This window comes from Phalacrocorax aristotelis, chromosome 22 (assembly GCF_949628215.1).
Source record: "Phalacrocorax aristotelis chromosome 22, bGulAri2.1, whole genome shotgun sequence".
Lineage (NCBI taxonomy): Eukaryota > Metazoa > Chordata > Aves > Suliformes > Phalacrocoracidae > Phalacrocorax > Phalacrocorax aristotelis.
The window spans coordinates 8,123,256-8,147,725 of record NC_134297.1 but is presented as its reverse complement, the minus strand read 5'-3'; the positions used below and the strand labels follow the sequence as shown (position 1 = coordinate 8,147,725).

General features: G+C 53.9%; 2 protein-coding genes and 2 long non-coding RNA genes across 6 annotated transcripts; 2 read left to right on the top strand and 2 right to left on the bottom strand.

Moving 5' to 3' along the window:
- Nucleotides 1-1,413: 1,413 nt before the first annotated feature.
- LOC142067555 (uncharacterized) lies at nt 1,414-6,181 on the bottom strand. The gene is made up of 2 exons (XR_012664082.1): nt 5,911-6,181; nt 1,414-2,804 (listed from the first exon to the last, which is right to left on the bottom strand). It is a non-coding gene; the product is annotated as an uncharacterized LOC142067555 (long non-coding RNA).
- TMEM218 (transmembrane protein 218) lies at nt 5,020-7,703 on the top strand. The gene is made up of 3 exons (XM_075116307.1): nt 5,020-5,177; nt 5,246-5,348; nt 7,159-7,703. The coding sequence occupies exons 1-3, from the start codon at nt 5,068-5,070 to the stop codon at nt 7,291-7,293; spliced, it is 348 nt and encodes a 115-aa protein (XP_074972408.1). The 5' UTR covers nt 5,020-5,067; the 3' UTR covers nt 7,294-7,703.
- Nucleotides 7,704-8,560: 857 nt separating this feature from the next.
- On the top strand, nt 8,561-12,245 carry LOC142067553 (uncharacterized). 2 transcript variants are annotated; one of them, XR_012664080.1, is made up of 3 exons: nt 8,561-8,681; nt 11,101-11,229; nt 11,987-12,245. It is a non-coding gene; the product is annotated as an uncharacterized LOC142067553 (long non-coding RNA). The 2 variants fall into 2 exon arrangements; XR_012664081.1 differs by having other exon boundaries at nt 8,569-8,681; nt 9,340-11,229.
- Nucleotides 12,246-13,073: 828 nt separating this feature from the next.
- Nucleotides 13,074-23,456, bottom strand: SLC37A2 (solute carrier family 37 member 2). 2 transcript variants are annotated; one of them, XM_075116201.1, is made up of 20 exons: nt 23,324-23,456; nt 20,715-20,796; nt 20,541-20,628; nt 20,093-20,171; nt 19,745-19,880; nt 19,224-19,300; nt 18,962-19,128; nt 18,508-18,545; nt 18,098-18,280; nt 17,852-17,942; nt 17,711-17,773; nt 17,117-17,202; nt 16,184-16,232; nt 15,830-15,903; nt 15,272-15,350; nt 15,054-15,151; nt 14,684-14,748; nt 14,371-14,419; nt 13,798-13,830; nt 13,074-13,331 (listed from the first exon to the last, which is right to left on the bottom strand). In XM_075116201.1, the coding sequence occupies exons 1-18, from the start codon at nt 23,380-23,382 to the stop codon at nt 14,377-14,379; spliced, it is 1,557 nt and encodes a 518-aa protein (XP_074972302.1). In that variant the 5' UTR covers nt 23,383-23,456; the 3' UTR covers nt 13,074-13,331; nt 13,798-13,830; nt 14,371-14,376. The 2 variants fall into 2 exon arrangements, with proteins under 2 accessions (XP_074972302.1, XP_074972303.1); XM_075116202.1 differs by lacking the exons at nt 13,798-13,830; nt 14,371-14,419 and having other exon boundaries at nt 23,324-23,455.
- Between the last annotated feature and the right edge of the window lie 1,014 nt (nt 23,457-24,470).

Here is a 24,470-nt window from a genome sequence, read left to right as displayed (position 1 = left end):
GACCCTGCTCTTGCCTTTCTTTTTCCTCTCAACCTTTTTGTATTCATTTTCCATCGGTTCTTTGCCCCCTTCCTTTAGCTTTGCCTCTGCTCCATCACTTGCAGCACCCAGGGAGGTCTCTACAACCCGATTTAGGTCTCTCAGGAGCTATCTCTCCTCCTTCCTCTCCTTGGCTGGGTCAGCTTTTGTCATGATATCACCCAGGGCCTGTGATCCCATGGGGAAATGTCACCCTGTCTGGGCACGATGACATTTAAACATCCCCAGAAGACAACTGTAGGACCTTTTTTTTAGGATCTTTTGGGGAAATCGCTCTGCAGATGCTTTAACTTCAGACAGCCAAGTATCAGAAAGCCTTGTTTGTACTGACATACAGATTTACTGGACTGAATTAGAATTGTGTTTAGTATAAAATGTCACCAAAACAAACAAACAAAAATACCACTCAGGAGCATTTTGAACCATAATGGGTGATGACGGAGACACCCCATCTTCCTCCATCCACCTCTTCCAAGTGCTTCTTGGTTGGGCTTGGACTCATCCCACCATGGGAAATGCTTTCGCTCCTCCACCTCTGCCAACCAGGGCCTTTTAGAGGCATCTCCTCTTGCTGGGCTGGGATTTTTTACATTATTATTATTATTTTAAAAGTGACTTCATATCCCATTTTATTATTTTTTTGAACATTACAGGATTTGTTCTGTTTGAAGTTCTTACAACCTCATTTCCCGTCAGGACGATTAAAATTGATTTCCGCCATCAGCAAGAGAAAGATAATCCAAAGTGGGTTCCTGCGAGAGAGAGCTGTATCCCCACTGGAGCCATTACAAACCCTCTCCTATTATTTGAACTTTCTTTTCTTAGGGATTTCGCTTTGGAAAAGGCAACTTAGCACTTCTCGGCCATACGCGTCCTCCAAGAAGTCAGGGAGAACTATTTAACCTTATGTATTTCCATTGCAGAAAGTGGACCAGGGGATTTAAATAGCTCTTGTTTACCACCGCCACCCTCCCAGAGGTATTTTTAGAGGGGTAACTGGATCCTCTCAATGCCTTCACTTTGCTTTCTCGGGCTCCGCATCCTCTGACCCCATCCCCGCACCTGTCCCAGTTTGTATCCAGGCAAAGTGAAACAGGATGGGTTTTTCCCATTGTGTTAAGCTGGGTGGTTCCCAGTGCACCTGGAGGCTTTGCAGGAGGAGGATGAAGGGATTCGGGCTGGAAAAGCATCTCCAAGGTGTAAAACCTCCAGCCGACGAAGATGTGAAAATAATGGGCACAGAGGGCGAGCAGCCCTCGGGGATCCAGCCATGTCCACCTTTACCCACCTCTTACATCAATGAAACCCAGAACATCCTCAATTAAAAAATCAGTTAAAATAATTAAAATCAAATAAATACATTTTTAAAATCAATTAAATGGAAAAAAATAATTTAATTAATTAAACCCTGAATACCCTAAATAATCTCTGAAATACACCAAAAACACCCAAAAAATACAAATAATAGCTTCTTTCCAGACTGGAGGATTCTGGGGTCCGGCGACCATCCCACTCCTGTGCCAGTTTGCAGCCAACCTCCGTAAGCAAATTTATGCAAATAAGGGGTTTTGGTGGTTCCTAGCACACGTCAGCAGGGAAACAATGGGTTTGTAGTAATGCTGCAAGAGCTCGGCTTTCCCCAGCTGCCATCCTGGGGCTCCCAACCCAACAAGGAGCCACCCCAAAAAGGGGTTCCCCAGCCAGGTCCCCACCATCTAAGGGCACCCCCATCATAGGCTTAAATACCTTTACAAGAGAGTAATTTAACGCCATCCCCAGCTTAAGCTCCATATCTACCGGGCGTGAAATTAGTTCCAGCAAGCTGCAAATTTGCCGCTAATAAAAATATTTAGCAATTCGCTAGTCTTTAAATCAGGAGCAGAATATTTTCCTGCTTGCATCAACGCCTGTTTCTTTTTAATTCTAATATTGGAGAGTCGGGCACCTCCAGCCGTAAAACTGCAAGTTTTACGACTGCTCAAAGAGTTTTAAATCAATTCTCTCAGTGCTTCTAAGTCCTCCACCAAGAGTTTGATCATTTAATATCATTTGATATTAGATCATGGTGGTCAGATTGGCCACCAGGATGAGCTGGGCATGGTGGATTTGCAGATTTTTAATCCCAAAAAGACTTTCTCAGCCCAAACCCACCCCTTTCTGGGAGCTGCTCCTCGAGCAGTGTCTTACAAAAGAGCTTTGATCCATCTGATCCTGCCCTTGCAGCCCTTGAAGTAAGGTGACCTCTCCGTCCTCCTGGGCCAGGCATTTGACTGCTCTCAGCGCTAATTGCACCTCTCTGCCAAGCCCATTTTGTCCAATTCCAACATTAGGATCTTTTTCATGCTTTTGCCAAGAAATGTCGCAATCCCCTGATCTTTTCCTTGGGAAAAACCACCCGTGGTGATGACGCATCCTTCAGATTGTTCCTGGGCAGGACAGCATCTCCCATCAGCGACCACGTGAATCATTTGTGTCCAAATAAATTATTTGCGTTGGGTTTGGCTGGGCTGTGAGCATCCGACAGCTTCCAGATGACTCCGCTTCTCCTTATTTACCACGTAAAGAGCAACATCACTTGAGAGCCTTGACAGTAAAGGCTTAATGCTACCTAGATTATTGATATCAAATGTGTTGGACCTGGAATTAACCATTACCACATTGTTTGTCATCAGTTTAATGCATCCTGCGCAGAGCAAGGGTTTGGATGCAAGTCAAAAGTCTTGGTGAAATTCGCATCTGCAGACACCCCCACATCAGCCATTATCCTGGAAAAAACCACCACAAATAGGAAGTTTCTCCCAGCAATCAACATGAAAATCCTCAATTTCTGCTGCTTTCTTACATTTTTAAAATTCATATTTTATATTTTATTGCTTTTTCCCCCCTTTCTGTTTTTTTTTTTTTTTTTTACAGGTGCAATGCAACTCTGACACAAGCAGTAAGCGATACTAGATCCTAGCAGGTAAAAGCTGGAAAAAACCCTCATTTAAAGACAGCAATAAATTATTCTTTGGCCATAAAATCTAATCTTTGCATTGAACTGACCAGCTGCCAGAGCAGTCCTGTGTGGCAAATCCCTGTCAAGGCATTTCCAATGCCAGGATGAGGCTGAGATGAAGAAAAGGGTGTTGGGGATGATGCGTTTTTCTGCAGATGGTTGAAGAAATTTCTAAGGAAGGTTGTGCTTGGAAATCTCACACTGATAAAGTTTGTTTTCCCAGGTACCTTCTCCCAATTCCTTAGCTGTGGATTTACAGCTTCCTTCCACTGAGCTCAGAGAAGCCCATGGCCCTGCTGCAAGACCCTATGTGCCACATAAATAAATCTTATAGGGGATATTTTGGAGTGTGTTGGGATGTAGGCATCATTTCACCTCCAAATCTTAGTACGAGAGTTACCATCAGCCCAACCGTGCTGGGTACAACAGATGGGATTAAAACCAACAAGCAACATGGCTAAAACCTTGCTGCTGGACGTAAATACATCACATTTATTCTTCAAACTCTGGCCAGATATCTGGGATGTGGCGTGGTCCAGCAGTGGGTTCAGTAGCTGGATGATTCAAGCTCTCTGCTGCAACCTCTTGGACTTGCTTACCAGTGTCATTGCCAGCATCAAGAAACTACCAGGCAGCACCAAGGGGAGATGAAGGAGATAATAAATAGTGAAAAGACCCTGTCGATAGGGGAACGGGTTAAAGATTACGTTGTTAAAGCTGCAGATAAAAGGTAGAAGGGAAAATCCAGTAAAGGTAAAGCCTCATTGGCTGATGGACAAAAATGATGAGATGGAAAGCCAAAGGCTGGAAGAGGAATGGCAGAAGGAGAAGGGTCTTGTTGCAAACAGGGCTATGAAGAAGAAATTTAGGGTTTTATAAACTACCGGGGTCCAAAAATGTGAAGAAACGGGAAAACAGAGAAAAACAAAGGGAGATTCTCCAACAACAGGAGGAAATTTATAATTTCTGACTGAAAACACAAGCAGGAAGAGGAGGGTTGCAGAAATGATGGCAAAGACGGATGTTGCCAATGTGGGGTTTGCAGAGAAGAAAAAAAACAAACCCTCTCTGGTGGGATTAACAGCACAAGACAGTGCAGGAGGGAGTTTGCTATCAAACGTACGCTTTGAACGTGTTGGCAGGAGGTTCCTACTCGATGCCAAGTAAAGGCAGGTGTCGGAGACAGTTTGCGCTCTGTGCGCCGAACTGGTTGGAGTCACGCCGGCGACTTTGATTTCATCGCAGGAAAAGGCAGGTCGATGCTACACAGCATAATTAATTGCCATTTTATTCCTCCCATTGAAAGAAATGACAGAGAGAAAAACAGCAGTTACGTGACATTTTATGCAAAGTATCATCAGACTTCAAGTAGCTGAGAAGAAAAGCTGAATATATCAACCTATTTACTTTTTTTCAGGATAACTGGTAGATAAGCCCTGAGTACCGGCAAAAAGTCACCCATCAAACCACACCAGCCAGTCTGGTGGGCGAGATGTGATGGGGGAAGAACAGGATTTAAAAACAGATGGGAAAATGAGTTTATAATGGAAATCCATCTTGTCTTGGTGTTAAAAGATGCTCAGTGCATTGACAAACCTTAGCTCGGAAGGCCTCAGCTCCCAGTGCAAAACCCTGCCGTATCCAGCCGCATTTGTGTTAACCAAATCTGCCTGATTTCGACCCTAAATATTTTAGGGCTGTTACATTTCAGGTTTTTGGGGGCGAGACCTTGCTCAAACGGAGATGCTCCCTGCGGCGGGGTGGGCGCGGGCTGGCTCGCGCCTACGGGCGGTGGCACAACCTATACACCCAGCAACGCGGGGTTACTTAAGCACCGATCAGTCGGCGCCGGCGCGCGCAGCCCAGTCACAAGCCTCCGCCTATCGCGGCGCAGGAAAAGACACGATCCCGCCCCCGCAATCCGCTCCTCAGCCAATAGAAAACGTCAGGCGAGAGCCGGGCGACACTGATTGGCTTGTCCGTTGCGGAGCGGCGCGGTTGCTAGGGGGAAGCGGCAGCGGCGGAGTGGCATGGCGGGCATGGTGCTGGGTGTGGGGCCGGGTGTACTGGTGCTGCAGCTGCTCTGGGGCCTGGCGCTGTTGCTCTGCCTGGCGCTCTCCCGTGCAGCCGGCCGGGCTCGGTGAGCAGCGGGGAAGGGCGAGGGGGGTGGGATCAGAACGGGCCCGGTGCTGAGGCCTCTCCCTACAGGTTCGCCGTGGTGCTGGTGACGCTGGGAACCGCCATCCTCAGCGCCGCGCTGCTGCTCTTCCCCCGGGAGGAGGAGCGCCCGGCCGCAGCAGCCGCCGATGAGGTGAGCCCCCGCCACGGCCCGCGTGGCCGAGCGGGACCGGGGGTGGCGGACTGTTACCTGAGGGGAGTCCCCAGGAGTCGCCCGGATACCCCGGGGATGGCCTTTACCTCAGGGAAGGCTCCAGGCTGCTGCCCCGATACCCCGGGAATGGGCCTTTACCTCATGGAAGGCTCCAAACTGCTGCCCCGAGGCCCCGGGGATGGGCCTTTACTTCATGGAAGGCTCCAAACTGCTGCCCCGAGGCCCCGGGGATGGGCCATTACCTCAGGCTGGAGTCCAGGAACAGGTTTTTACCTCAGGGGAGCCCCCAGCAGGTGCCCTCAGGCCCTGGAGATGGGCTTTTACCTCAGGGACGAGACTCACGGCAACCCCGAAGCCTTGTGGATAGGCCTTTTACCTTAGGATGTGGTCCTGGGATGGGCCTTTACCTCAGGGAAGGCTCCAAACCGCTGCCCCGAGCGCTGGGGGTGGTCCTTTACCTCAGGCTGGAGTCCAGGAACAGGTTTTTACCTCAGGGGAGGCCCCAGCAAGTGCCCTCAGGCCCTGGGGATGGGCCATTTACCTTAGGATGTGGCCCAGGAGTGGGCCTTTACCTCAGGGAAGGCTCCAAGTGCTGCCCTGAGGCTTGGTCCGGGCTCTCTGTGCTCCCGCCTGCCTCCGTCTTCCAACACACCTTGGAGCGCACTGGTAGCCACATGACAGGTAGATTTGATAACTTTGCTTCTAATTCTGCAGCCTTCCACTTTCCCCCAGCTCTGTTTTCTGTTTTAAAGCGCAGTTAACTGCATTGGGTCGCATCAGGCTGCCTGCACGACCGCTGCCTGAGCTGCCATCTTGAGCTTTCCCAGAGCTCTTTGGGCTGCGAATACACAGTTTCGTGGCGTTTTAGGTGCTGTTTCCTCTGTTCTATTATTAATGCACATCAATTATTGCTCTTCTAGATCTTGATCTGTGTAAGTCGCTATTAAAGATCCTTGTAAGTTTTTTTTGCTTTTCTCTGCCTTGTGTGGGACCTGCTCGTGTAAAGGTTGGAAGCGAGATGAAGGGCAGCCGAGCGCATGTTGGTGCCCGGGAGGCCAACAGAAATGGAAAGCTTTTTTTTTTTTTTTGGATCTTCAGTTGGACTGGACCTGCCCTGACTATCAATAATACATGACCTGGGCTTTCTGCACTGAAACTCTGCTAATTGGCTAATTAAAAAGTGAAACATGCAGAAGGAGCCAAGGCATCGCTCACAAGAGACTCTTTCTGCAGCAACACCAAGGCTGAGCATGTGCTAATGCGTTTTAGAAAACTGAGCAGGGGGTGAGCGAAGCTCTGGGGTAGTCTCAGGAGCCAAGAGGATGATTTTGTAACCGGCCTTCTTGCATTTGGCTTCTCATTGTGTCTTTTTAATCTTCACACACACACACACACCCCCCCCCGTTTCCCTTCTAAAAGGGAAGACCGGCGCACAGTTCCTTGCAGCGCTGGGAGGTTTGTGGCCGGGGAGAGCTGCTGCAGGTTTTGACTTGTGTTTCTTCCCAGTGCTCAGTACCGTGCTGCTTTTTCCTCCATGCTAGCTTTCCCAAAAGCAGCTTTTTTTCAGAGGAAAGGGATTCTTTTTTTCAATCATTTGTCGCACACCCCGCCTGCTGTGTCAGGGATGGAAAACGAGGGGAGAAATCTGGGGGAACCCCAAAGGTTTTATTCCCCCTGGGTGATCTTTGTGGACAGTCTTCTTTTCCAGGCCGTGGCATGCTCCCTCCCAGAGCAGACCGAGGCTGTAAAATGTGTTGTGGTCTGTGTTTTTTTTCCCCACTCTCTGCAGATCGTGGACACCTTCTTTATCGGCCGTTTCGTCCTCCTGGCTGCAATGAGTCTGGTTGCACTTGGGTGCCTGTTCCTACTCCTGATTTACCACCTCATGGAGCCAACATATGCCAAACCACTCCACAGCAGCTAGCAGTGGCCAGAGGCAGCAATCCCATGAAGAGCAAATCCAGTTTTCATGGCACTAAACCAGGAAGGGAGACCAGGAGACTGTTCTGGACATCAGTATGCCAAGTTTTTCCAGACTCGGAAAGAGCCAGCGGAGCAAGTGAAGCACGTCGCTTGCACCCAGCACTGCATCTTCCATCTTCAAAAGTGAAGTTTGGGCTGAGCATGAGCACCTTCCTCTCCAGGGACTCTGCAGACTGCAAAGGTGCTTTAAACTCACTCTTCTCTTTTCCAGGAGAGTTGAAACCCATGCACTTTATGCTACACTTGATTTAATTAATTGAACTGAGCCGGGATGGTTTGTTATCGTTATCCACAAGAGATGGTTTGTTATTGTTCCTTTTCCACCTTAGTTTAATAAAACTCTCTCAGAAACCCCTGACTCGGTCTTTATTTATTCTCCAGGAACATCACTTCTGCCACCCTCTGGTGACAGTGTCTTTGCAAACCGCCTTTTCCCGTGGCAGTGGTGGGGTTTTTTGGAAATTCGGTGTGTGGCTGTGGGTCACGGTCCCTTTGGCCTCCCTTCACTCATCTTTTGTCTCTGTAATGGGCGCTGTTCGGCCTTCCTGCAGCTTTCCCAGGAACGAGCTGAATGATCTGGCTGGGGGATTTGAAACGGGGGAGTAACCCATGTTCCCTGACATTTCCCTTCCGCAAGGATGCAGGGGAAAGCCAGGGCTTGCCTCCCTGCGCCAAACAATCCTGCCAGCCCACAAAAAACCCTCCTGGTTTTCAAGGACCATGCTGATACCCGAGTGTTTCCCATGTGCATTGGGACCCAGGCTGGCATCCTGGGGTGGGCAGCCGAAGGATTTTACAGAATATGAAACGCTGCTCACACTAGTGCAGACCACTGGCCGAAGCCAGTAGTTGACTCCGATACCGTTCCTCTTGAGGGGGGAAAAAACCCCACTTTTTCTGTTTTTTCAGCAGCAGTGATGGGGTCAAATCCCCTTCATCTCCCTATTTTTTCATGGAAACAGAGGGGAATAGCCCCACTGGAACAGAGTGGGGAGGCTGGGCCAAGCTGTCAGCTGGCAGACACCTCCGTGTCCTGCCCATGCCGCAAATCCATCTGTTGATAGCAGCGGCTCGTGCAGGCCGGGTGTCTGACATGACTAGTGATAATTCCCGCTTTGCCCTGTCTCAGCCATCCCTTGGTAGTGATGTTTTTTGGTTTTTTTTTTCTCCTTGCATGAAATCTCACAAGGCTCTTAACTTAATTGCAGGAGAAAAGCCTTCCAGTGGCATGGAGCGTTGTGTGACCATTTTGGAGCACGGAAGGAGCCTTTATCATCCATTCTGTGCCACGAGAGGCTCCCACAGGTGCCCCCGCGGTAGCTGGGTGAGGTGAGTTACACTGCAGCTCGCGTTTTGCAGCTCCGGAGGGATGAAGCCACTCAGCCTTTCACGGTTGAGAGGGCTGCAAGTATTGCTGTGAGTTTAAAGCTGAGCGCGAGGCAGCACCACAGCCCTGAGCTGTGTCAGGGGCAATATAGCCAAAAACCCAAGGGCAACAAACACAGCTCTTGTACAGAGTTGGGTTTTTCCCCATTTTAGAGGTTTTTTTTTCCTTTTTTTCATTATGAACTGAAGGTGGTGAGCAGTAAATAAAAGAACCAGCTGGCTTCTTCCAGTCCTGTCCTGCCAGCTGTCAGTCACAAACTATCTCTAGCAGGACATGAAAGATTAATAAGGCAGAGCTAGTGGGCTCGGAGACCATGCTTCCCCTGCAGAAAATGCCCCAGCACCCTGGAGCCCTAACTCAGTCAGCTAAAAACGTGTAAGGACATTCCAAAAACAGGCAGAGGAGTGTGAATGCTCAGTCCCTTCCTATCCTGAAGGCTGCATCCAAGGGATTCGAACTATCGTGTTAAGGAACACACCAAACGTTTATGCAACACAAGTGCGTCAGGTCTCTTGGTGATTTTGAAGTTACGCCTGAAACAAAATTCATATTTAATTCATCATCTTAATAACATTTATGAACACGAAGCTTGTCTTGCAGCTCGCCTCGGATCTGCACCTGCCGTGGCTTTATTCCCCGTGCTCGTGTGAGAGCAGCGGGCTGATTTGGAGAGGCTCGGCGAGGCTGTGGTGGCAAACCGCGCCAGCTGGAGACAGCAGTGTTTTGCCAGGCTTTGAGTCTGGCTAATGGGGAAACCACAGCAAAAGCAGCTGGGGCACTAAATAAACTAACCCTAAAAGCAGAAACGTGAAGCTTCTTCCAGTTTCACACCATAAATAAACCCAGGATACTCACTTCTTCCATCCCCGTAATCCATTTGTAACTAAAATCAGTCAAAAGGCTCATCATGCCGGGGGTGTTTTGGGGGGCGCGGACAGCCACGCTGCAGGAGGGAGGCAGTGGCTCTTGCACGCAGAGGCCATTTCAGCACTTCCCCAAAAATCCTGCTAATTGGGGAAAGAACCCCATGTGTTCTCACCCCCCGCAAGGCATTTCGAGCTCTGTCCTCATCATTTGCCGCCCTTGGCAGTGGGGAACAACCGGCTGGACGAACTCAACCCGGGCTCTCTCTGTGTATTTATTTATTCTGGGCTATTCTGCTCTTCCCTGCGCAGGGGATTTCCAGACAGTTCCTGTTTATTTTTGGGAAAGGAAAGACAGCATCAAGGAATTGGTATGAGCTGGAGCTGCTTCCCAGCCAGCCTCGGATAATGATTTTTTTTGCTGCCGTCCCCAACCCAACCCTTCAGCTCCTGGGGGGTGACCTCTCGCTAGCACATCCGTACACTGATAATTTTGGGGAGGTTTGGGGTGGGTTTTTTTGCAATTCATGTGTAGCAGGAGGCTGGGTTTGGCTTAAGTCCCGACCTCTCCATCGCTGGCGAAGGTGGTGGGAGCTCAGGAGATGTTATAGCTAAGAAGTCCTGCTCCAGCCCAGCTTCTCCCAAAACTGTGAGCAAATGATCCCAGCTTTCCTCTTGCAGGGTGGGAGCATCGGGTGCTCCATGTGCCAAGGAGGAAGCCCCGTGCAGGTGAAAAATCCCATTAAATCCCAGCGAGAGAAACCTGCCATGCCAAAAGGGACATTTGCACAAGATACTGCGCGCACCAGGAAGAGTGTGGCCAAACTGCTTTCAGCTCGGGTGGGAAAGCAGCCCTTTTCCCCACTAAATTCCCTGCCTGGCTCGTTAGAAATGAGGAGGGATGCCCCTGCGCCGGGATGCCGGTATCCCGCTCCTCACGGGCTCACACGACCCAAGGGCAGCGGCTCCCTCCTGCCAGACACTGGGTGGTGAGCAGGTACCGGGGCGGGGATAGAGGGCGAGCAAGCGTCTGCAGGAGAAACTCCTCTCCTTGATTTAAGGTCCTTGAATGACGGCAATTCCTCACGCCTTGTGCTGCGCTCTGCCGGCACTTAATTACCCTCACTGGTAAAAGCTGGCCTCTTATTTCCACCTTGACTTTGCTGACTTCAGCTTCCCTGCTGTTGAATCCCGCTTTGCCTTTGGCTGCTAATTAAAAAGCCCTTCAGTGTTCGCCGGCTGCTCCTTGCATAGGTAATTACGGACCGTGCCCCAGCCACCTCTTCACCTTCACGGCAGCCCAACAGCGTTCCTCCAAAACATGCGCAACCCCTTCCCGGGCTACCTCCCAGCAAAGTTCAGCCCAAACAGTGTTGCTGCGGTGACACCTATAGAAAATCACCTATAGAAAAACACCCAGGCTCTGCATTAACCAAACGGGCTCCTAGTGAGCTCATTCCAGGCACGATGGTTATTGGCTTTTTCCCCCCATCCGCAGGACAGCAGCAGGAGCGCGTTCGTGTTCTGGCTTGCGCAGCCCCCACGTCACGATGCTGCGCGGAAGGGGCTCATGGCGGGGGAGGGAAAAGCAGTGGCCCCTTCTCCGGCGGAGGAGGAACGAGAGGAGGTGAGTTGCAGACTTATCCCGGAGGAGCTCAGCTCGATTTAAACAGTTCTTGGCTGCGGCAAACCCAAGTGATTCCCCGCTGCCTTCCTGCCTACCCCTCAATCTCTGAAATCTCAGTGAGATCTGGGGTTTTCTTTGGCATTTGGCCCCCCCTTTTTTTTTTTTTTAGAGTTTAAAACCACTGTGGGCTGTCTGCCCTTTCTCCCTGCTCCCGGCAGCACAGCCAAAGCTGCTCAGACTTTCCAAACATGAGCGGGACGTGGCCCAGGCCTAAATTTGTCCCGGAAAAACTACAAGCAGCTGAAAGAACAGGCTGGAGGTGGTGGAGGGGAAAAAAAAAAAGAAGAAAGAGAAAAAAAGCCCCAGCTTGCTTTTGCAGTAAACCCCCATGTGTGTCAGGGCTTGCTGGGTTTTATGTATGAAAATGTATTTCAACCCCCCCCATCCTCCTCTGTGAGGTGGATGGTGATTAAGCAAAGCGAAAGCTCGGTCACACATGCACTGAAATAACCGTTCTCAGGCCGGTGCGTGGCAAAGATTGACCATTGTGCCATTGGAGGCCCCATTTGCTGGGAGCCACGCAGCCTGGGGATGCCACAGTGTCAGCAGTTCGCTTCTGCTGAGGACAGATCCCCTCGTGATGCCTGTGGCTCCATCAGGGTTTGCCTCAGGGTGGGGTTATTTCCCTGGGAAAAAGGGCGATTGGGGATGTTGCTTTTCTCTGCCTGCCCCATCATTTCTCCTTCTTCCCCCCCAGGGATCCACAGGCAACCAGCCAGTTTTCAAGGCCCCATCAGGCATCTCCACTTGCTCCCGGGGGTCAGCACGGAGAGGACTGAAGGTCATCGCCAACTTGAACACGCGGCTGCCGCTCTCCGAGTTGCCCCCGTGCCACTCTGTCTGGGTTTACAGGGAGCTGATCCAACTGGCCAGCAGGTTTTCTTGGGGTTTTTTTGCCTTTTTTTTTCCCTGCACTGATGAAATCAGCACTTAATAAAATCACATCAGGCCCAGAAGTTTTCTCCTTGGGTTAAGATCCAAAGAAGTGAAGTCAATTAGAGTTCAGATTTATACCGGGCATAAACACAGCCCCTGGCAGTGCTCTCCCCTGGGCGAAGAGCCGGAGCCTGCCCAGGCGCAATCCCTCAACGGTGAGCGGGCTGGGAACACCCCTCCACGGCTCACAAACATCCCGTGTGCCCCGGGGTGCTCATCAAAGTCGGGCCCCCCCCCCCCCCCCGAGTGCACAGCTGGCCCCACCTTAATCAAGTAACACTGGCAGAGCCTCCCAGACTCGCCTCTGCCCAGGGGAGCCGTGTGGCCAGCGGCACCCGTTTAACCTCCCCAGGGGTCTCCCGGGCACCTGTCACATGGCTACTCCTAATTATGAGGTGTCTAACAAAGACCGTCGGCCACCCACGCTGGACCACGAGCGGCCATGGTATGCGAGCAGCTGTTTGCTGTGGCACGGGGGGCCGATGCATGGCTACGGGTCCTTCTTTTGGGGCTAAATGGTACGAATTAGGAATCATAATCAGGAAAAATGCTGGTTTGTGTTGGTTGGTTTGGGTTTTTTTTTGCAGTGGGATGAGACAAGGAGCAAAACCAGCTTAATTAGGGCTCAGTGAAAAGCCCAGGGATGTTCTCTATGTAGAATGAGCGGTGGTTTGTCGGTGAGACAGTGCCATAAGGGATCTGGTGCAGTCTTCCTAGCCTGATATCCTGAAATACCAAATGCAGGCTGCACGTGAAAAAAAAAAAAGGCAAGAAGAGGGGCACGATCATCGCCCAAGTTCCTGCAGAGCTGGCCGAGCGTCACCAGGAAATGGCACAGAGTGGCAACACAGGTTTTGCACATTTTTATTAAGAAAATGGCTGACGGTGAAGAATCGGCCCAGAAAACCAGTCAGCCGGGCCCTCAGCCTGCTCCTTGCCACTGCCTCCCTCCGAAGCAAACCCACTGTGGCGGAACAAGCCCATGGGTCCATGCCTGAGGCTGTGCCTCGGCTCTGCCGAGACGAATGTGCTCCCGGTGTGCCCTGGCCTCTTTCTTCCCTCCAGGCCTCTCGGCTCACGGAGGGGCACGTCAAAACTCCTTAAACCTGCAGGGAGAGAAGCAAGCAGCTGAGCGTGGTGGACGCCCTTCGGCAGGTGTTGGGATTGATGACGGGTGCTGCCAGAGAGACGGGAAGAGGAAATGGCTCTGCCGGGAAACCGCAGCCCCATCTGCAGTGCAAGCCTGGAGGAGAAGCAGGCGCAAGAAAGATCTGGCCACCATTTTGTCTCCAGCCAAAGCTGAAATGTTTCCCCCTCAAAAAAAACCCCTCAGTGTTCGTGCCTCCTCTCCACAAGCTGCTCCAGAGACAACATGCTCCCCAAAGGCGTTGCAGGATTTCCACAAAGTGAGTCAGCTGCTTTCCCCAGCACAAACCAGCCGGGTTTTGGCACAAATGGGGATGGTGCTGAGCCAGCCAGGACAGTCCTTGCCCCAGCCAGCCCCGGCACAGGAGAGTGGAGACTGACAGCCCTCCACCGGCGGCCAGAGAAGGAGATTTGGGCCGCACTTACCGCAGCACAAGGCCCAGGCTATTGGTATTTCACCTGCAAACACAAGACATAAAGGACCAAACATTCACGGGGGAGCCGGGGTCTGGCACCCCCAACTAACGGGACTGGCCGCTGCCCCTTCCCTCTCGGTGCTTGTGGCAGGGCTTCGGTGGCAATCGGAGATGGGCCAGTGCTGATTTAGAGATTATTTACACCCTTGCTGCAGTGATTTGGCTGCAGATTTGATTAGCAAGCCCGCATTCTGTGTAATCAAGCTCATTAGCATGGGTGGGTGAGTCAGCCTATAAATTCAGCTGTTTCAGGTGCATTAATCAATGTTTTGCTAATTGAGCATCTGGGCTAAGGTCTCATAAGTCAGCTGGAGACAAGGACATGCTGCCCACCCGCCTGTCCATGCTCTCTCTTCCCTGGCCATCATGATTTGATCCTTTGATTCCCAAGTCTTCATCCCAGCCCTTAAATTATCAGTAGAGTGGCTGTTTCTAGGCTGAGCCTGCCAAGCAAAACTCAAAATCAGGGTGAATCAGGCTTGTGTTTGCATTTAATCCTCAGGGCTCAAGCAGGGATACTCACACTGAGCTACTTCCCATCCAGCACTGACTCTGTTAGCTGCACGCTAGAGCTACAAAGACACAAGGACGTCGTGTTTAGCACTGAGAGAGTTTTGTAAGGTGCGGATGGCTAAAATCCCCCAGGTGGTGCCCTAGCTTGAGGTGGAAATGTCTCTCTGTGCCCTTGGGAGCGAGGTGTCGGGCAGACGGCCTCACAAAGCCCGATGTGATGCAGCAGTGACAGCAAGGGATAGCAAACATCTTTCCAGAGCAGCACCGATGCCGTGTTTGGGCATCGCGGGACCGGAGGCTGCCCCGGGGCGGTATGTACGTACCCTCTCTTCCTCGCTATGCAGCCATACCACCCACGGACCTCTTTGACCACCACACGGGCGAGGAGCTGCAAGAGGAAAGGTGGAAGATGGCAGCGGGGCTGATGGCTCTGCAGCCTTCAGCCTCGGCGCGAGTGTTTCCATTGCTGGGAGAAAAATTTTAAGGCTCTTCCTAGGAAAGATGGCATGAACTAAAACCACGTGGGGAGGAGGTCGTTGGGAAAAGCCAAGTGGATGAAGGAAAAGGTCCAGGAGTCAATACAGGGCTTTGCAGTTGTCTCCGGAGGATCATCCCTGCCCTCCACAGGTGAGCTAAAAGGGAGCCCTGGAATATCCAGGGTAGCAAAACACCTCCTGCTGGGGCAGGACCTACCAGGCAAGCCAAGACGTCAGCTGCTATCAACATGTAGAAGACGTTATTCCAGCCAGTGGGGGAGATGAGCCCTGCGAGCAGCGGCCCTAGTGCAGCACCTGCAAGGATGTATGAGGCACGTTAGGAGACGCCCTGTGCACAGGGGAGGGGAGGTCAGGACCCCGCGGCGCCACAGCACCAGGGGAGATCGGAGCTTGGCATCTCCCAGCTGTACAGACCTATGGATCCTGTGCCATCAATGATGGCCGTGACAGTAGAGAGGGCTTTGGCGTTTCCTTTGAGAGACTCGTGGGTTCCCTGTAGGGACGGAGGAGCAAAACATAAGGAGGAAAGGCAGCTTCGGGGTCTGCAGCTGGCACGTCTGAGCGTGAGGGTGCTTACACCCCCAGCAGGAATTTCCATGCATCAGACCTCGCCGTGGATGGGAAGACTGGACTCGGAGCGCTGCCTGCAGCCAAGCCACAGCAAAAACCAGGATCACCGACAGCGGGCAGCAAGCCTTGGTGAGTTCCCTGCAAATTTTTCCACTCTGGGCTTAGAGGGAGATGCAGCGGGGCTGAATGAGTGATGTGGCCAAGGTGAAAAAGCAATAGGAAAAAAAGCCGCGTTTAAGGGAGTGTGCCGACCACAGCACGAGGTGTGACAGCCCTGCCCTCCTCCGCCTGGCTTCAGAGGCATTGGAAAGTAAAAAGCCCAGCAAACAACCCTCTGGGAAAGAGGGAGCAGCCTTTGGGTGTGCGAGGGCAGCGAGGCGAGGTCTGAGGTGCACCTCTTACCAAATCTGCAGAAACCGCTGTTGTGATGAGAGCGTAGGGCCCGTTAACCAAAGCGCCGCAGATGATCAGCATCACTACGAGGAAAGAGACAGCCATGGAGGTATGTGGGAAGGCATGAAATCTTTAAGGACGTTGGGTCCATCGTCCCTGGCCTGCGTGTGGGCATCGCTGTCCCGTGCGTCCATCTCTGGTTTCCCACAGAGATCCCACCCCATGGGCAGTGAACGCTTATCCAGCATTCCGTCCCCCAAATCCCAGCCTGGGAGCCCTGATCAAGAGGAGAAATAAAGTATCCGCAGCATCTCCCCTTGCCCCTTCGGTGATGGGAGCTGGCTGTGCCGAGGAGCTCCTTACCTATTGATGTGCCGATGCCTTTCTGGCCGACATGGTTATACAGGAACAGCTGGAAAAGAGACATGAGATGAACCAGTTATGGCTATTCCAGCTGTTTTCCTTGCAGGAGCACCCCGAGGACAGGACGGAGAAGGTGGGGACCTGAATTATTGCTGGTGCCAAGCTTTGCAGACACCCCCCCCCCCACGCAGCCTTTGAGGAGGAAAGCACCAGCCGTGGAGCCAAGCACACCCTTGGCTCCACGTCCCGCTGTCTGCCTGCCAGATGAAATACCTGGCAGCTGGCAAACAGAGGTGCTGCTGCGATTTATGGCTTGGCGAGGCTTGCACGCCTCCCCGCCGGCTGAAGCCAGACGGTAATTTGCCCTGCTGGTGCTATCAAGGGACCCGGACGTGATGCGGCCTCTCCGCTTCTCAGCATGCGCCAGCTTCTTTGGAGGGGAGAGGCTTGCGACCCAGAGCCAGCCCGGCTTGGATTACAGCTAATTAGCTGCGTTTTTGTGGCAGCAAAGCCAAATGAGCTTTGTGCAGGTGCTTGGGAAGGATGTCCCAGCCAAGCACTGGCGGAGCATGAGGCCGTCGGCACAGGGGCTTTCGGGATGCAAAGCAAAAGGATGAAAGCTGGACTGGCTCAGTGGAGTCCCCAAGGCTTTAAGACAGAATGGGGTTATGGAAGGAGGGAGGAAAAAACTACCCCTAAAGGGTTTTTTTTTTAAACTGTCAAGGGCTATGTGATTCCCTCCCAGCCCCCAGATCTGGACATCCACCCCGGGAACGTATGGGCGCGTGGATCAATCCCAGCTCCTGTCTCAGCCGAGCGCATGACCAGCTCATCCTGGGTGCTTGGGAAGAGGAAGGCAGCCGTGACTCAAACGAGCCGGAGGAGAGGAAACCCTCGTGACCAGATTTTTTTTCCCCCCGTGTGATGACGCACCATGGGAGCAGCAACAACCAGCATCGCGCAGCATGTGGTGGCTCTGCCACCAGTGTAGTCAGAGATGAGGCCGGCAAAGATCCCCCCTGCGAGAAGGAATCGCCAGTATCGGTCACACTGCCCCAGCAGCAAAGCTTCACCCTGGCTTAACCCAGAATCCAACTGGATGATGCTCTTTCACCCCCATCTTTTCAGCAAGATGCCCCCAAGGTTAAATACAGTAATATCAAAGTGAAGAGCTTTGATTTATCCACACCATGCTCTCCCTGCGGATGGTTTCCCTACACCTGTACGTAGCTCTGGTCTCTTCCACACTTGCAAAACACATTATTTATCTATGAAAAAAGGAGAGCTTGAGCAAGCGAGACCCAAGGAAATGTGTTGCGCTGGTCGCCTGGTTGCTGAAATAAAAGCGAGGGTTGTTTGCTGCCTGCTGAGTGCTACGGATGCTGAAAAAAACCTCGCTACGGTGCTCCAGGGAAAGAGATGGTGTGGAGCAAAGAAAGCGCTCCTGTGGAGGGGACTTTCCATCAAGGCCAGGATTGCCCCCAAATTGTCCCCGATCTGCCCCCTCCACCCAGGTATGCGACAAACCTAAAATGCCCCCGACATCAAAGAGGGTCGACAGGTCCCCGGCTTCCTTGGCACCGAAGTGAGCTGTGAGGGAGAGGGGAGGGATGAGGAGACGCTCCCCTCGCCAGGCTTGCTCCCACCTCACCGTCCCCAAAAACTCACCAACGTTCACGATATAGAGGGGCAGCCAGTAGAGAAAGGTGTAGCTCACCAGCTTGGCAAAGAGCAGGCAAAGGGAGAACTCCACCACACCCTGGGAGGAGAGGAGGAGACGTCAGAGGAGGCTCATTCTCCCAGCCTCCTCTGGATGGTGGTTTTTCTCCCCAGTTTTCTGCCCTGTGGGCGCCCCATTGGTGGGGTGAGCTTTGCTCTTTCCTCCATCCACGCAAGGGACATCCTGACACTCACGGGTATCCGGAGGGCCCCGAGGAAGCTGATGGCTTCGGGCTCCTCGGCTGGCTCCTTGGGGCTGTTGGAGTGATCTGCGCTGCTCTGGCCTGAGATGCTGAGCGGCCCCTCATTGGAGGTGATTGCTTCAGGATCCTTCTCGTTGGAGGTCACCCCTCCAGCGTCCTCCTCGTCAGAGGCCATCTAAGAGCAAGCCAAAGATAGGAGACGTGGCTGTCATTGCTGGAAGGGGACCGAAACATTGGGTTTGCTGCCGGGATGTGACCCACACCGGAATAGCAACGAGCATCCTCTGCTAACTGAACATCACTCTAATTTCTGACGTTATGACCTGACGTCCCGGTTGTTTCGCTGTACACTGAGCGACCAACCAGCCCAGGAAAAGCCCGTTGGGAACTGATGCGACTCACGTGATGCAGAGGTGGACTGCAGCCAACGTCCTCAGGGTCTGCAGGAAAAAACAAGATTCCATGAGAGCCTGGATCAGCCCTGCTCCACCTGCTCTCCCTGCAGCATCTCACACCACAGGGGAGAAATGTGGGACTGGGAACACCCCGGTGCTGGGCTGCATCTCTGGGTACCCACTTCCCAGCAGCGAAACACCCCGGAAAAACCCCAAAGGGCTTCCCAAATGTTTCCTAGAAAAACAGGCTTGGAGGGGTGAGCGGCACAGGGGCTGAGCCTGCCTGGGTGACCCCAAAACATCACTGTGGTGGTTGGGTCCACGTCCCTGCTTGCTACAAGCTAGGAATAAGGATTTGGGGTTGCCAAAAATGCTTGGAAACAGGTAAGGAAAAAAACTGTGGTCCCGCTGGTCTTGGCATTACGGCAGGCATCTGATGCAGCCCGGATCACGCCACTCACACTCTACGAGGAAGAAGAAGCAGATGATGCCCATGGCGCTGATGATGATGCCAGGCACGATGAAGGACAGGCCCCAGGTGGAGGAAACCCAGACACCGGCGATAAGCGACCCTAAGATGTTGCCGACGGAGGTGTGCGAGTTCCAGATACCCATGATCAAACCTCTCCTGGTGGGGACAGAGCCGGGGTCAGCATTGCTGGGGCGGCTGCCAAGGCCAACAGGGACCAGGACCAGCATGGGAGAGGCTGGAGAAACACTCACTTTCCCTTCCCGAACCAGTTCCCGATGCACGCCACGACCGAGGGCCAGCCGGTTGTCTGCACCAGCCCGTTGCAGACCTGGCAAGAGATGGGCAGCGTCATGCGGCAGCGTCGGCACCCAGCAAGCGCCGATTCGATCCCTGGAGTGCAGCCCCTGTGCTATTTTGGGTAGCCGGGCTCAAAAATTGTCACCCCCACCCCAAAGCTGTCAAGAAAATACTCAGTTTGGGGTATTTTTTGTCTGCTGGGGCAATCCCAGTGCTGCTTGCATTGTTCCCATGGCTAAAGTGGGAGTGGCTGGTGTTGCCAAATGGGCTGCCCGCCCTGCTCGGCAAGACGGGCATGCCCAGTGGTTTTGGCACCCACGCCACACGTGACAAAGTTTTGCGGGGAGTGGAAATGCCCGGTGTTCTGCCACTCAGAAACTGGGCCACCCCCATCCCCAACAGTCACTGGAAAACCAGGATGGGGCCGCCGCGGCGGTAAAATCCAGAGCCTGGGCATCCTCCAGCACGGACATACCTGCATGATGATGAAGTACCAGAGGACGTGGATGTCCCAGAAGTAGCCGAGGCCAAAGAGTGCGGTGAAGAGCCCGCTTACCACCATCCCCCCTGACAGGTAATAGCGCAGGGGGAGACGCTCCCCAAAAATGCCGCTGCAGAGAGAGGGAAGAGCGTGGACAGGAGCTGTCATGGGTGAGGCCACCCATGGGTGTTATTGCACCGAGCTGGTGCCCAAATCCCGAGCAGATCCCAGCACCCCACTGCTTTCCCGTTAGCACAACACCATCCCGATGGAAACCAGTTTCCTGGCGGACTGGTGCAAACTGGTGCGCGGAGAAAAAAGGGGTGTAAAGGACCTGGGTACCTGATAAACATCCCGATGGCATAGGCCACCAGGAAGGCATTATCCAGCGCCCCGAAAAGCTCCTTGTAGTTGTCCCCATCTGGAAAAGAAATATTAGGGCCATGTCAGCCAGGTCCCCATCTTGTTTTCCCTCCCCATGGCCACTGGCTCGTCCTTGTCCCCCGTCCCCAAAACCCTCCTCCCTGGGGCGGGGTTCTCGGAGCGTGGCCAGGTGCCATCGGCATTGGGACCCGCTCCCATCCCGGCCCCGATTTCACCACCTGCTGCTGCCCTTTGGCCTGGGGGCACAGGGCAGACGCACGCTGCTTAATTACCTCCGGGTGCCTAATGAGCGGCCAACCCCCTGCCAAAACCTCCGGCCACGACCGGGCTTAGGGCATGGCGGGGAGCCCGCCTCAGCTGCCATGAGGGGAGTTTTGGGGGTGACTGGGGGGGAGCCCAGCCTTACCGAAGGGCGCCCAGCTGCACCATGTGCTGCTGTTGGAGTTGTTGTGGGGGTTTGGGCCCCAAGCTGAGCAATTGGGGTGCAGCTGGCTCTGTGGGGAGAGAGAATAGGAGAAATCGGGATGCTTGAGTACCCCCCGTGTCCCCTCTCTGTGGTTGGGGCGAGGGTGGAGCTAACCTTGACGATGCTGATGGGTTTTCGGGAGAGGTGGTAGCTGGTGTAGCAGAGGAAGGTCAGCACCAGCGTCAGCCCCCGATACCTGCGGATAAAGCGAACGGGGAGGGGTCAGGTTTGGTGGGACAAGGATGGGGATGGGGACGGGGATGGGTGGCCTGTCACCGTCCCAGAAGGCAAAGCCCAGCTTGGCGGGGATGGCTCGGACACCTCCAGCCTCAGCGTTAGCCGTGCTCTCCTTTCCCCCTCCCAAAATTCATGCTTTTTGGAGAAAAATATCAGGCAAGGGGGATGAGAGCCGCCACCAGGCTGGGTTGAATCCAATTCATTGCGAATTTTGGAGGCACACGTGCAGCTCTGGTACTCTTTAACCTGTGGGGTCTTAGAAATACATGAGAAGAGGGAAAATGGGGTTGTTTCTGCTTGTTTCCCCAGCAAAACAACCCCTCGGCACCAAAGAGGGATGATTCTGCCGGATCAGTGAGCTGAACTGGCTCAGACCCCTAAAACAGCCAAGGATGCAGTTTAAAAAGACAAGCTGAGATTTGCGGGGAGCACAAATCAGTGTTTCCCCTTCCTCAAGCCACAGTCCCGGCAAACTGTGGAGTGAGCAAGCGCCTTCCTGGCATCATGGGTTGAAACAGGGCGCAAGATCGCAGCTGATTCATCGTACTCCTGGCGTTAATTAAAAACAAGCTGGAAAAAAAAAGGGGGGGGAGGAAATGCCCTGAGCAATACCCGCTCCAGTTCCTCCACCAAATAGCAACTTTTTATCTCTTTTGCTTCAATTAAATGCAGGAAAAGAGGGAGAAAGCAAGATCTGCACTCAGGGACGGGGATGCTGCTCCCAGCAAAGCTGATGGATGAAGCCTGGAGAATCCCAAATAGGTTCCAGCACCCTCTAGAGCAGGGTGAGCATCTCCAAGGGGCCCCATCCCACATTGAAGGGGGGGTTTGCAAAGGGTTTTACGGCAGCACAGAGGATACGAGCAGTCGGGGTGACTGCGGCATAGAGAGGTCACGGGGTTGCTCCAACTTTGGGGGGGGGAAGCCTTTTTTTTTTTTTTCAGTTTTAGCCTGTTCTCCTCCGCTTCGCAGTTTCACTTCTTCATGAAACCGCAGCGATTACAGACACCCTTCAAATCCAGGGCAGCACTCTCCTCCAGGGTGCTGGCTCCGCAACCGTACCACAGCTGGAAAAATTGCTGGTTTCCACCCCAAAAATATAAATACACACACAACCCCCCTCAAAAAAATCCCTATGGGGCTGATCCTAGAGAAGCAGAGAGGCTGCAGAGAGGAAGGGGCAGAAAAACTTCACGTGCTGTACCCAGCTCAGCCAGACACTTGTTCTGGTCTTTTTTTTTGCCCTTCGTGTTGTGGCAGAGGAAAAAAATTACAGCTGATGGAAACACACGGGTTGTTTGGCAACAGACTTCAAAAACAAAAGATGTAGTAAATAAAATCAACCAGGCAGTGGGCTTGTCACCTTCCCAGGAGGGAGGGAAAGGAGTAGGAGCTCTGCGCCGGCCACATCCCGCTGGATTTTGAGGACGAGGGCCTGGCACAAGTGGAGGGACAGCTGGGGGCTCGGCAGGCACCACGGCCCACCTTGGAATCCCCCTTGCATCCCTCCTGCACTGCTCCAGGCGGGGCTCGGTGTCCCCCCATCCCCTGGGCCACACTGAAACCCCCAGGGCTCGGCGCCGGTGCTGCTCTGGATCTGCTCTCACAGTGGGGCCGGTGCCCAGGGGGGATGGTGGGCCCTGGGCCAGTGACCCCGGGTGCAGGGCCAGTCCTGCGTCGGTCCCCAGGTGAGTCACACCTGGTCCAGACTGGTCGGTCCCCATCCCGGTGCCAGTCCCTATCCAGTGCTGGTCTCTTGGTCCAGAGCTGGTTCCCAGCCTTCTACCAGTCCCAGTCCCTATCCCAGAGCCAGTCCCTTGGTCCAGGGCCGGTCCCTATCCCAGCGCCAGTCCCTTGCTTTAGGTCCACTACCCAGCCCAGTACTGGTACCAGTCCCCAGCCTGGTACGAGCCCATTGATGCAAGGCAAGTCCCTAACCCAGTGCCAGCCCCTATCCTGGCACCAGTCCCTTGGTCTAGGTCCAGTCCCCAGCCCAGTACTGGTACCAATCCCCAGCCTGGTAACAGTCCCTTGGTCCAGGGCCAGTCCCCAGCCTGGTACCAGTCCCCAGCCCAGTGCCTGTCTCCTGGTCCAGGGCTGGTCACCATCCTGGTGCCAGTCCCTTAGTCTCAGTCCAGTCCTCAGCCCAGTACTGGTACCAGTCCCTTTATCCAGAGTCAGCCCCTGTCCCGATGCCAGTCCCTACCCCATTGCTAGTCTCTCCGTCCAGGGCCGGTTCCCAGCACGGTGCTGGTACCATTCCCCAGCCCAGTACCAGACCCATGGTCCAGAGCCGGTCGCCAGCCCGGCACCGGTGGCCAGGGCTGGTCCCCATCCCAGAGCCAGTCCCGTGGTCCAGAGCCGGTCCCCATTCCGGTGCCGCTCCCCAGCCCGGTACCGGTGTCCAGCACCGGACCCCGTGGTCCCATACCCCATCCCCACCCCGGTGAGCCCTCCCCAGCCCGGCTCCCCCGGTCCCCGCTCACCGGCTGTCCCGGGGGAGGGCGCGGAGCAGGCGGACGCCGGGGGCGAGCGCTGCCCTCATGGCGGGCGGCGGCGGAGCTCCGGTCCCGTCCCGTCCCGCCGCTCCTTTTCACCGCCCCGCGGGGCCGCCGCTCCCCGCCCCGGTCCCGCCCCGGCCCCGGGTGCAGCCCCGCAGAGCCCCTCGCCCGTCCCCTCCTCCTGCCCCGAGGTGCGAAACCGGAGCTTCCTCTCGGTCCCCGGATAAAACAAACAAAAAAATCAACTTAAAATCCAGCTCGAAAGAGGAAAAAGCAAAGTTGGGCACCGGGGAGCGGGGGGGTAGTCCCAAGGGGGGCTCCCGGACCTTCCCCACATCCTGTTTTTCCAGAAGAAAATGCCGGGTTTAACTATTGCCATCATCCCCCAAGAGGGCTTTGGTGGCCTGATTTCAGCTAAGCCACTCCAGCCATGCTTTCGGGTTTATTTGCAGGGGTTTGGGGAGTCCTGCTCGCCTCTCCCACAGGTTTCACTCGAAGAGAAATCCCCCCCCAGCTCTGAGGATCCCATTTACAGCACCAGGACAGAGCTGACCAAGTGGCAGCTCATGAGGCTGAAGAGCAGCAAGGGCTTTGTTTAACCATCATTCCTTTAAACTGAGACCCAAACAAGCCCATGGCCCTTCGGGGGCCACTCCGGAGACGCAGAATCAGGGGTCCCCAGGGCGTGAGCAAGGGCTTGGGGACCTGCCAAGGAAACGCTTGTCCTCAGGTGCCCTGGCACAAAGCCCTGCCCTGAAATCAGTTTAAAAATAACCCAACACATTTGCAGCTTTAGCCCTTTGCTTCCCTGGCCCCAACGCATGCAAAAACCACCCCGGTCGGATCCTGCCCTTTACAAATCCACCCCAACACCCCTTATTAGGTCGGCAGTGTCTTCCCCTGACGCAAATGGCGGTTAATAAATAGCACCGATGCCACGAATAAGTTGGTGAATGATTCTCTAGCGGGAGCAGGGAACGGAGGAGCATCCCTGGCCACGGCTCGGCACCTCCATGCCACTGCCGGACTGGGGTCACAGGTTTACCTCGCACCCGGCAGGATGGTAACGGAGCGTGCCGGGAAGGGGGAGGAAATTAAATTAGGCGGTGGGGAGTGGGAAGCAGGCGCCCAG